Source organism: Pseudoliparis swirei, chromosome 5 (genome assembly GCF_029220125.1).
Source record: "Pseudoliparis swirei isolate HS2019 ecotype Mariana Trench chromosome 5, NWPU_hadal_v1, whole genome shotgun sequence".
Lineage (NCBI taxonomy): Eukaryota > Metazoa > Chordata > Actinopteri > Perciformes > Liparidae > Pseudoliparis > Pseudoliparis swirei.
The window spans coordinates 27,202,846-27,214,367 of NC_079392.1; the positions used below are offsets into that span (position 1 = coordinate 27,202,846).

At 51.0% G+C, this 11,522-nt stretch overlaps 1 protein-coding gene and 1 long non-coding RNA gene across 2 annotated transcripts in view; both read left to right on the top strand.

Moving 5' to 3' along the window:
- Window positions 1-7,284, top strand: part of nhsa (Nance-Horan syndrome a (congenital cataracts and dental anomalies)) — a 29,021-nt gene extending 21,737 nt beyond the window's left edge. Inside the window, exons 6-10 of the mRNA XM_056413958.1 lie at window positions 230-361; window positions 1,010-3,043; window positions 3,093-3,731; window positions 3,835-3,931; window positions 4,001-7,284. Coding sequence (XP_056269933.1) covers window positions 230-361; window positions 1,010-3,043; window positions 3,093-3,731; window positions 3,835-3,931; window positions 4,001-4,634 — 3,536 coding nt within the window. The 3' untranslated portion in view covers window positions 4,635-7,284. The remainder of the gene's footprint in view (window positions 1-229; window positions 362-1,009; window positions 3,044-3,092; window positions 3,732-3,834; window positions 3,932-4,000) is intronic.
- A 980-nt stretch (window positions 7,285-8,264) lies between these two features.
- On the top strand, window positions 8,265-9,710 carry LOC130193528 (uncharacterized). The gene is made up of 3 exons (XR_008831659.1): window positions 8,265-8,358; window positions 8,925-9,056; window positions 9,524-9,710. It is a non-coding gene; the product is annotated as an uncharacterized LOC130193528 (long non-coding RNA).
- The last annotated feature ends 1,812 nt before the right edge of the window (window positions 9,711-11,522 follow it).

Sequence of the window (11,522 nt, forward strand, 5' to 3'; positions counted from 1 at the left end):
GGAGGAGGTGTAAGAGGAGGAGGAGGAGGAGGAAGAAGAGGAGGAGGAGTAAGAGGAGGAGGAGGAGGAGGAGGAGGAGGAGTAAGAGGAGGAGGAGTAAGAAGAGGAGGAGGAAGAGGAGGAGGAGGAGGAGGAGTAGTAAGAAGAGGAGGAGGAGGAGTAAGAGGAGGAGGAGGAGGAGGCGGCTCATGAGCTCGTCTCAGATTCCTCTCACGCGTGTGGTTTGTAGGCGTCGGCTTCGACAGAGACGCCAGTGTGCGCTGCTCGCTCGTCCACTCGCAGTCGGTGCTCCAGAGGAGGAGGAAGCTGAGGAGGAGGAGGACGGTGGCCGGGGTGCCCCGACAGGTGCAGAGGGATCTGGGTAAGTGACTCCTCTCTCTCTCTCTCTCATTCGGAGCTGCTGCTGTTGAAAGAAAAGAAAAGTTATTCATGTGCCACTGAAACAAGAAGCGTCCCGTTCCCACGCTTCATGTCGTGGAGGTCAGTGTTCTGAAGTAGGTCGACCACGTGAGGAACGACGTCTTCTCAGAATTATTTTGGGTTCTTTTCATGCCGGACAATGAGAAGGATGAGAAGGATGAGAAGAGAAGAGAAGAGATGAGAAGAGAAGAGATGAGTTAATATGATCAAATAAGATGAGATAAGATACAATTAAATAAGGTGAGACAATATGAGGTGAGAGATGAGATGAAATAAAACAAAAGATACGATACGATGAAATAAGATGAGAGCGATAGAAGAGCGATGAGATGAGATCATGTAGATCTCTTAATCCTGAAGCTTCACATCAGAAGAATAAATAAGACCTCAACATACATGAACCCTGTCGTCGTGACTCAGAGGAGCAGAAGTCACTGACATGTGAAACACATCAACACTCATCACCACAACACCGATGTGCCTCAGTGAGGCGGCTGCGTGTCGTCGTGTCCTTAAAGGGCCAGTACTGATGTCCTGAAGTGTTCCTCGTGTTGTAGTACTCTAACGTTCCACTTGGCGGCGCCTCCAGACTCCGACGACTCTCCCGGCTCCAGGCAGCGAGCGGCGGGCGCTCGCCTCGCCGCCTCCACCGAGGATCTGCACCGCCACCTCGGCACCAGAGACTCCGGCTGCCAGACCGAGGACCCGGCGGCCCCGGGGCCGGCGTCCCGGAGGAGGCTCCGGTCCCAGAGGGGCCCGGCGGTCTCCCTCTCGGCGGGCAACATCCTGTTCCTGTCGGACGCCGCCGACGCCATGTTCACCGCCTCCGTGGGCGCACGCCTGCGCTCCCGGAGTCTGCCCAGAGACGGCGGCCGGGCCACGGACGACGGGCGCAGCGACGAAGACGACGACGAGGAAGAAGAGGAGGAAGACCTCTCGCCGTTCGACGCCGAGGACTTCCCGCCCGGCCCCGGGGATCGGATCCTGAAGGACGGGGAGGCGAGCGCGGGCGAGCGGGCGGCGTGCGACCGCCACCTGAAGTACACGCCGCTCCCGGAGAGTCCGGAGCGCGGCTGGACGGCGAGGACCGGGTCCCGGCGGCCCAGGAACGCCGACATGGGCAGCCGCGAGATCTCGTCCAGCTCGGACACCTTCGGCAGCCCCGTGCACTCCGTGTCCGCCGCCGGCGTCCGGACGGAGCACAAGGAGGAGCACCAGTCCTCCAGCGGGAACTGGAGCGGGAGCAGCTCCACCTGCCCGTCTCAGACCTCGGAGACCGTCCCGCCGCCGCCGCCGGGCTCCTCGCACTGCGACTCGGAGCTCTCGCTGAACGCCGCCGCTCACCACCAGGACGACCACGCCGGCTTCCTGCTGGACCACTACCAGGGGCTCAGGACCCACCGGGCCGGCTCCTTCTCCTCCGCGGCCATGGACATATTAGAGGAGGCGGGGGTCGGCGCCCCCGCGGAGGAGGGGTGGAGTTACCCCGATGCGGCGCCGCTCCGGCCCCCCCGGGACTTCAGCCCCGAGCCGAGCCGGGAGGTGGAGAGCAGCCTGGGCTGCCCCAGCTTCACCAGCATGGCCACCTGCGAGAGCAGCTTCTCCGACAAGCCGCCGTCGGAGAAGGCGGACGCCGTGTCGCACTACTCGGTGGACACCGAGGGGTACTACACCTCCATGCACTTTGACTGCGGCATCCAGGGGAGCCGGAGCTTCTCCTACGGCGGCTCCGAGTCCGACGTGACTCTGGGGCGCCGCTGCCTCTCGCTGAGGAAACCGAAGGCGAAGCCGAGTCCGCCGAAGAGGAGCTCGTCCTTGAGGAAGATCTGCGGCGAGGGACACGCCCCCGACGACCGCGAACCAAAGACGTCTTCCAAGGAGAGGAAGCTGCAGCTGGTTCTGTCCAACCCGGCGGTCGGAGAGCCTCTCGCGGTCTGGGGCGCCGGGGGCTTCGGCAATCTGCCCGACTTGGGCGCGTTCGGCGCCACGGACGCGTGTTCCTTTAAGGACGAGGGCGCCGTACAGGCGGACTACGCCGATCTGTGGCTCCCGAACGACCTAAAGTCCAGCGACCCGTACCGGTCTCTGTCCAACTCCAGCACGGCGACGGGCACCACCGTGGTGGACTGCATCAAGTCTCAGGAGAGCTCCGGGTCCCAGTCCTCGCGGTCCGGCTCCGGCGCCACCACCCCCTCCCTCCCGTCGGCGGAGGGCGACTTCCTGCCGACGTCACCGGAGAAGCCGACGGGGCTGACCAGTCCGTCCAGCGGCTACTCCAGCCAGTCGGAGACGCCCACCTCCTCGCTCCCCGCCGCCTTCTTCCCCGGACCGCTGTCGCCGCCCGGCGGCAAGAGGAAGCCCCGAGTCCCCGAGAGGAAGTCGTCTCTTGTGTCGGCATCTCTGCCGCCGCCCCCCCCCTCGCTGCCCGTCGCCCCCTCGCTGCCCCCCTCGCTGCCCGTTGCCCCCCTCGCTGCCCGTCGCCCCCCGCTGCCCGCCCCCCGCTGCCCGCCGCCCCTCGCTGCCCGCCCCCCTCGCTGCCGCCGCCTGCCCGCCCCTCGCTGCCCGCCGCCCCCCTCGCTGCCCGTCGCCCCCCCTCGCTGCCCGTTGCCGCCCCTCGCTGCCCGTCGCCCCCCTCGCTGCCCGTTGCCCCCCTCGCTGCCCGTCGCCCCCCTCACTGCCCGTCGCCCCCCCCTCGCTGCCCGTCGCCCCCCCCTCGCACCTCGATCTGAGTTCCCTGTCGGCGGCGCCCGGGTCCCAGATTCAAACCCTTCACCAGAACCCGCCCCGCCCCGCCCATCCCACGCTCGTCACCCCCTCCGCGCTGCACGCGGTGCGGCTCCGACCCGTCGCCACGGAGCCCGAGGGACGCCGCAGGGACGGAACGCCTCCGGCGCTCGTCGACAACGTCCCCGGCACGCCGGTTCTCTGCGGGGCGTCCGCGGTGCCTCTGCGTCGCCCGCCCTCCGACGGCTCGTGTGAATCCTTGTTCACCTCCGACGAAGAGCTGGCAGATGAAGAGAGTCGGAGTGAGACGGGGGAGGCGTCGGCGGACCGGTACGAAGGAGAGACGGCGGGAACACCCGAGAGAAGTGATGAAGAAGCAGAAGAAGAAGAAGTGGCGGCTCTCTCCATGCAGCACAGTTCACCCGGCGGTCCTGATGAGGCGCCTTCGGTCGCCGGCCAATCGGAGGCGTCGGACGGGAGTCCGATCGGCGACGGAGGCAGCAGAGGGGAGGAGCCTGAGGCGCCAGGGGCTTCGGCCCAAAGAGCCTCTGAGGGCGGCGGCGAGGAGTCGGCCGACAGCAGCGGAGGTGCGTTGGCGCCGGGGGGCTCCGGGGGGCGGGGCCCTTGAGTTTGAGTTCTGTCTTGATGAACTTCCCCCGCTGCGGTTGACATGTTGGTTTGTGTCGGCAGCCGGCGACCCCGCGGCGCCTCCTCTGGTGGACGACCTCGTGTTCCTGACCCCCGCCAAGGCTCGGACCACCGAGGATCTGTTCGCGATGATCCACAGGTGGGCGCTCCGCTCCTTGGCCTCTTCCTCCTCTTCCTTTCCAGAGTCTTGATTTGTTTTGTGTTCCAGGTCCAAGAGGAAACTGTTGGGCAGGAAGGATTCCACGGAACCGAGCGCCAGGAACCGCCTGGGCGCCGCGTCTGGCGGCACGCCGCCCGGCAGCCCCGCGGGCTCCCCGGTGTCCCCGGTGTCGCCGCCCGGCTCCTCCCCCGTCGGGACCCCGCCCGGCCTGCACCGAGTGTCCGGATCCATCTTCAGGAGCGCCAAGAAGTCCAGCACCTCCAACGAGGAGTTCAAGCTGCTGCTGCTGAGGAAGGGCAGCCGCTCCGAGGCCGGCTACCGCATGTCGGCCACGGAGATCCTCAAGAGTCCCGGAGCGCCCAAATCCTTCCCGGCGGACTTCCCCATGGATTCGCCCGGACGGCCCGAAGAGCCCGCCTCCCCCCTCCGGTCCGGACCGGACCGGCTCTCGGGCCACGACCCCCGAGCCGACGCCGAGGGCTTCTCCCCTAAGCCCCTCCTCTCGCCCGCCGCCTCCAGGCAGGGCCGCCCCAGGATCCCGCCGCCCGCCAACAGCAGCCGGTACGGCGCCCGCGGCAGACTGTACCCGGCGCCCATGCAGGCCATCTCCGAGGGCGAGGCGGAGAACTCTGACGGGAGTCCTCCTGACGAGCGCTCGCCTCCCGGCTCCACGGAGGCCTGACAGGAAGCAGCTCGTCAATAAACGGACCACGATGAGTTCTAATATATATTTGATACGTTTGTTTCAGAATAATCGTGATTTCACTAACAGTTTTAAAGACGTCTCATTTTTGGTAATTCTTGTTCCACTTTTAGACGGTTTCCTCCGCGGCGAGTCTCAGAACGATGTGAACCTTAAAGAATAGATAAATGAATAGTAACCCTACGATCTCAGGATGCCGGTCCTCGTGAGGCTGAGAGCAGAATTTATAACGAAGGAAAATTCCAGACATGCAATTTAAATGTATATTTTATTTGCTCCTTTTTTAATGTTTACTCATTTAGCGGCTGGCTACTTAGCGAGCTAGCTAGCATGCTAATTCCACCCCGATGTCGCGCTGCAGTCCCGGGACATGAACTGCTGTTTTTAAACTTCATGGCTACCCTTCTGATTAGATCATGCTCATGTTTAGCACTAATGCTAATCACTAGCATGTTTTATTTTGTCTTATTGCTGTAAAGGGACAAAACACATTTTATACTCTGATTAACATTTGTGAATTTGAGTTTACATGCAAGGCAGCATTACGGCTAACAGCTAAAAACAAATTGCGTTCGCCAATGTCCACCAGCAGGGGGCAGCCCGATGCCTGTTTATAACACATGATGTCGAGATTCAAACACTTTGCACTAAAATGTGACGTTTAGGACCCGAATCCACCAACGACACCACCAAATACACCAACATGGTTTGAGGGTTTAGTTACTCTCTAAAGATAATTGTGTGATTATTATCTTTCATAATTAGATTTGATATTAATTGCCCATCGGCCTGTTTAAAAAAAATCCCAAACCTGCGATCCGACCCTCGTGTTCTTCAAATCGAGCTTTCAGCCAAACATGAAAATAAAATGAACTTAAAATCCGACCCGCTGCAGAACTCTGGCTCCCGTTCACCAACGAGTGTTTCGTGTTTAGTTTATAGTTTATAGTTTATGTTCCATCAGCTCCTTCCTCCAGTGGGTTCGTGTCCGCTCTGCTGTCAGAGGTTTGATCTTGTCAAAGTAGAAGAAATATACTGTGTGTAATTCTGTATTCTGTGAATACCTATGCAACTGTAGACACAACAGACCCCCCCCCCCCCCCGGTGGAGAACCAGCAGTGAACGCCTCGCTGCGTCTGATCACACGGGGTGTTTGTATATTTTACTTTTAAAAGAATCGTAAATCAACTCAAAGACGACTCTCATTATGTTTTTAGAGATTCTGACGCAATAAGACGATTAAATAAAGTCACGAGGCGGAGAGGAAGAGGAAGAGGAGGAGCAACATGAGCAACAGAACAAGGAGGTCACGTGTCGGGGTCAAAGGTCATTTCAGGGTTTGTGCATTGTGTGAAGGAGGCGAGTTGAAAGTGTTCAGGAGGATCGTGTGTGTGTGTGTGTGTGTGTGTGTGTGTGTGTGTGTGTGTGTGTGTGTGTGTGTGTGTGTGTGTGTGTGTGTGTGTGTGTGTGTGTGTGTGTGTGTGTGTGTGTGTGTGTGTGTGTGTGTGTGTGTGTGTGTGTGTGTGTCGGTCGGGGGTTTCGTAGAGGATGTGGAGCTCCAGGTGGAGCCGAGTTTCATCTGTGATGAAGCAGAAGAACTTCTGTTCTTTATTATTATTCCCCATCGAAAACACAACAACCTAAATATATTTATTTGTTGTCAGCGACAGAAACGTTTCCAGAACTCTTTCCTGTTGTTTTAAATGCAGAGAAACGCTCGAGTTACTCAAATCAGACGTTCCGACGTTTTAAATCCGACGAACAGGAAACGACGACGACGACGACAACAACGGCTGCTCTAAACGTTTCTATCTTATCTCTTTAAGTGTATTTCACTTTTTTGGGATCATAAGTTAATTCGTCATCTCAAGAAAAGTTATTCAAACTAAATGTTTCATCATGAGCTCAACGCCAGTGACACTGAAACATATCATTATTATTATTATTATTATTATAAACACACGTGATGACTTCCTGGTTTACAAAGGATGCAAACTAATTACACAAATACACAAACACACAAATACACAAACACACAAATACACATGGAATGAGATTAACTGGATCACTCACAAGATAAAACATCAACAACATCAAACGCTGTAAACATCAACAACATCAATGCTGTTTTCATTTATTTGACACGGGACTTTTCGTGAAGAGGCATCTGTTTCTCTGTTCCTGCAAATATTTAAGATTTAAAATCTGTTTTCATGACCTTGACTTGTGTAGCAACATCAAACTTCTGTTCCGTGACTCTTGGTACTCGATGCATTTCATATTTCATATTTCATATTTCATTTTTCATATTTCATTTTTTATTTTTCGTATTCCGTATTTCGGGCCCAACGGAGACTCCAGATCTTTGTTCTCAGCTTTGTTCTTCTTTGTGTTGTACAGACGTGTAAATACAGAAACTTCTGAGCCGTCACAAAAGGTTTATTTGTTTCTGATGTAAAAAAACTAAAAACCAGAAAGATGTTTTTAAAGTTGATTTTAACCCTTTGTGTTGAGCTGCTGAATCTCGTCTGGTATTTATTTAGCAGTCAGCGTTGGGCGTCCCATAATGAACCAATCACAGGACAGGTGAGCTCATGTGTTCAGGTGAATAAATGTGACCTGAAGACGACTCCGGCTCGTTTGTTCTGATCTGACTTTTTACTTCGTTATACTTTTATCCCACTACATCTCTTGAAGTTACTCATCACTGTACGTACTACGCTTTTACATCAATATATTTCATAACTGCATGAAAAAAGGATGAAAAGTTAAGGATGAAATTACCCATCAGGAAATAAAATAGTAAAACATTTGCTTAATAATAAAAGATATAACGAGTAATTTCACTTGTACTTAAAGTACATTTTAAATAGTATACTTGCATCTTAAACAACATTTGCAATGCTGCTCTTTTCCTTATGCATACATGTAGTTTCTTAAAGGGACAGTAGCATTTAAAGGAGCTTTAGCGGTTTAAAAGTTTTGAGTTGGTTGCAATCTACATCTTCACCACTGGATGGCGCCAGATGCTACACACTGGCCCATTAAAGGGTACCTGTAGTGCAAAACAGCAACGTGCTACATCCATTCGGCGCATCAAATAAATCATATTTACCCCGCTGCTATTGTCAACAAGTCACGCATAGCCCGAGGATTTACATTTATTTGTCAAAATTCCGAATCCGTGGGCGCAGCCATTTTGCTAGTTATTTACTCCAGCTCAAAGCTAACTATGACGTAGGAACGTTGAAAGGAATTCAGCCAATCCGGAGCCACTTCTACACGTGTTGCTTCTTGGGATAGATCGGTGGCCTCAAACCAGTTCACGTCTGGAGTTCACGCCAAGATGGCGCAGTGCAAGGCGTTCGGTTGTCTCAATAATAAACGGAGTCACAAGACTAAAAAGTTCTTTTGCGTGCCCAAACCTACTACAGAGGAAAAGAAGGTGCTCGCGAAGAAGTGGCTGCACAATTTAGGAACCGGGCATACTTTTAAAACATTTACATTCAGCAAAAACTCCGTGGTATGTGAAGATCACTTCGATCCAGATTGCTATGAGAGAAACATGCAGGCCGAATTGTTGGAATATCAGGGCCGGACCAGGTTGAAGCCCGATGCTGTACCAACAGTATTTGTTCATCGAAAAGCAGCAGCATCAGATAAAGGCCGCAATGTTCGTGTTGCGAACAGAGATAAACAAAAGGTAAGTCTGGCATAAATATTATTATGGGACCTGTGATATGTAATGTAAATTTACTTTAATTTGGATGACTAATTTATATTATAACTGACCACGTATCTGTGGTATAATTAGATCTTTATAGAGGAATGTCAATGTGCTTGGCCTATTAATAATAAACATAATTAATTTTATTTGTTAATTAAATTATTATATATAGATTATATACATATAGGCTATAACATCATATGTGGAAATAAGCCATCCTACCATAAGGTATACTTAACATAAAATAATAATTATTATTATAATGATAAATAATCCTAGAAAAATTAGGACTAGCATCAATGTTATCATGGTCTATACAGGGTACCTGTAGCCCAAATCAACAACGTGCTACACCCATTAGGCTTATTTGTAGGTAAAATAAACCAAATTATGACATATATATGTTTGTTTGTAATTGGTCATTTTCTGGTTTACAGTCTCCATAACTATTAAAGTATGGGGTAGAACCATTTATATTACCTACGATCCTCCCACTTTTAGACATTCACAATATACATTATAAATTGTCATTTATTTTTCAGTTTCTTCATGAACTGTCAAAAGCCTCAGCAGCAAGTTCAGTAGCACCAGCACAAAGCCCTCCATCATCAGGTGATTGTGACTCTGAAGAACCAGTTCAGCTGGGACAGCCAGATCCTGTATATCCTGCCAATGTAAGTGACATTTTCATAAAGCTGCTTTTTCTGTTGTGGAAAACATATTAAAACTTAGTCACTTTATTATTAGACCTGAAAGATCCTGCAGTTTATAGAAATCAGACCAGTACCTATGTAATAAATGCAGAACAGAGACCTCTTTAATTTTAAGAATACAATATATTTGAAATTGTTCATGTTACTATATACACACTAAAGTATAGTATCTAGGCTGCTAAGGGAGCAGGCTTACTTGACACTAGGTAGAAGGTACTGGAGTCTGGACTCTGGAGGTACTAGAAGGTACCAGTGAGTTTCCGGTGAGCTCTGCCTACACATATTGCCTTAGGTTTATCGTAGGTCACTGCAATTGTTTTTACAATTTGAATCAGTTCTATATGAATTAGCAACCTTGATTCCCGAAAGCCCAAATCAGATAGCACAATTCTTTTATTTTAATTATCTGTACAATTCTTCTGTTTCAGGTGTGTCATCGTGAGGTCCAGACAGACCCAGTACAGATATTTCCTGCCGAATCATCAATATATGTCCTTGAACCAGGCACACAAATTTTGCTGAGTAAGCAGGCCAGCTACCCTGCCGTAGATGATGACCACTGTTACAGTATGAAGCGGCCTGATGACATTTCAGCTGACGCTGTGGTTACCTCCACACCCGTGATAAATAATCCACCAAAGGATTTCTTGCATCCATGTAGCCCTGTGCCTTCATCATCAAAGGGTTTACAGCTTTGCTCCACGCAGTCAACTGACATACACATAGAAACTTCTTGAGTCCAGTGATATGTATGTGGACACGGACAGTGCAGAGGAACCAACCAAGCTGGAAGAAAAGTTAGATGGTAGCTTTCTAAATGGTTCTGGCGATTCGAACGAGTCCAGCATGGATGACGACAATGGTGAATTCTGGACTCAAGTACAATGTAGAAAGTTTATAGTGTTTGAAGAGTCTATCGACAAACTTGTCAGCTTGACTGTTTGTTCACAATGTAAAAGCCCAGTCCACAAGACTCGTACAGTCATCTCTGGCACAAATATCCTCATATATATAGAATACTTGTGTAACCATAACGAGGTGACCTGGTCAGGCCAAGCATTCATTGGGAAGGGAAATGGCAAAATTGCATCAGGTAATCTTTTGTTAAGTGCTGCTACCCTCTACTCTGGGCTAACATACACCAGAGTAAAGAAGCTTGCAGATTTGATAAATGTTGCCTTCATCTCAGTCAACTTTCTATGGCTTTCAGAGAGATATTCTGTTACCAGTGATTAATGAGAGGTGGGTGGCAGAGAGGCAGAGATTGGTAGATGAGGCACAAGTTTCAAGTGAAAAGTTGACCCTAGGTGGAGATGGCAGATGTGATAGTCCTGGTTTCTGTGCTAAGTACTGCACATACTCCTTCATGGATTCGAAGACTGAAAAAATCTTAGATTTTGAGTTGGTTCAAGTGACACAAACAGGCACTTCTCAATCCATGGAGAAGTATGGTTTTTGTAAGGTCCTGGATAGACTTCTGGAGGAGGGTGTACCTGTTGGCACTGTGGCCACAGACAGGCATGTGGGAATTCGAGCAGTGATAAAGAAGGATTACAGTGGGAGGGGCATTGACCACCAGTTCGATGTATTCCACATTGTAAACAGTATTAGGAAGAAGTTGAAGGAACTTACAAAGAAAAAGAAACATGCAGACTTGGCCCCCTGGGTGAGGAGTATCCTAAATCATGTGTGGTTTAGCAGTAGAAATTGTGAAGGAAACCCTGATAAACTGGTAGAACTATTCACTAGTGTGATTTACCATGTAGCTGGCATACATAGATGGTCAGGGAGCACTTTTGTCAACCAGTGTCCACACAAACCATTGACAAAGGAAGAACAGCAAGAAAGACTGTGGCTGAAGGGTCCCTCTCTGTTGGCTTTGAAGGATATTGTGCTGGAGCCTAAGCTAGTCAGGGACATCCGGCAGCTTAGTTTGTTCTGCCATACAGGGAAACTGGAGACGTTTCATTCAAAACTCTTGGTATTTTGCCCCAAAAGACAAGAGTTTGATTTTCAGTGCATGTTAGGCAGGAACCAGTTGGCTGTGTTAGACCACAATGCCAATGTTGGGAAGGAGCAGGCAGTTGTGCTGGCAGAAAATTCAACATCAGCAAGCGTTGGGAAAGTAGGTTCCGAATGGAGTACAAGAAGCATTCGGGGGCTTATCATGCAAGACCAACTTATGTTGCGACATCCCAGGATCACCTACAAGGTCTTGTGCAGAGGGCACTGGAAGTGAGGTCACGAAGAGTTGCTCTGCCACTAGCTCCCAAACCAGGTGCCAAAAACATCTCTATGAAACCAGCTCCTTCTAAACAGGAGCTCATTCATAAGCAAACATCCAGATTTTAATCTGATGTCGATACTCTGCCAATTAGTTATTTGCTAGAATTTCCTCACTTTTGCAATAATTATATCTGAAATGAC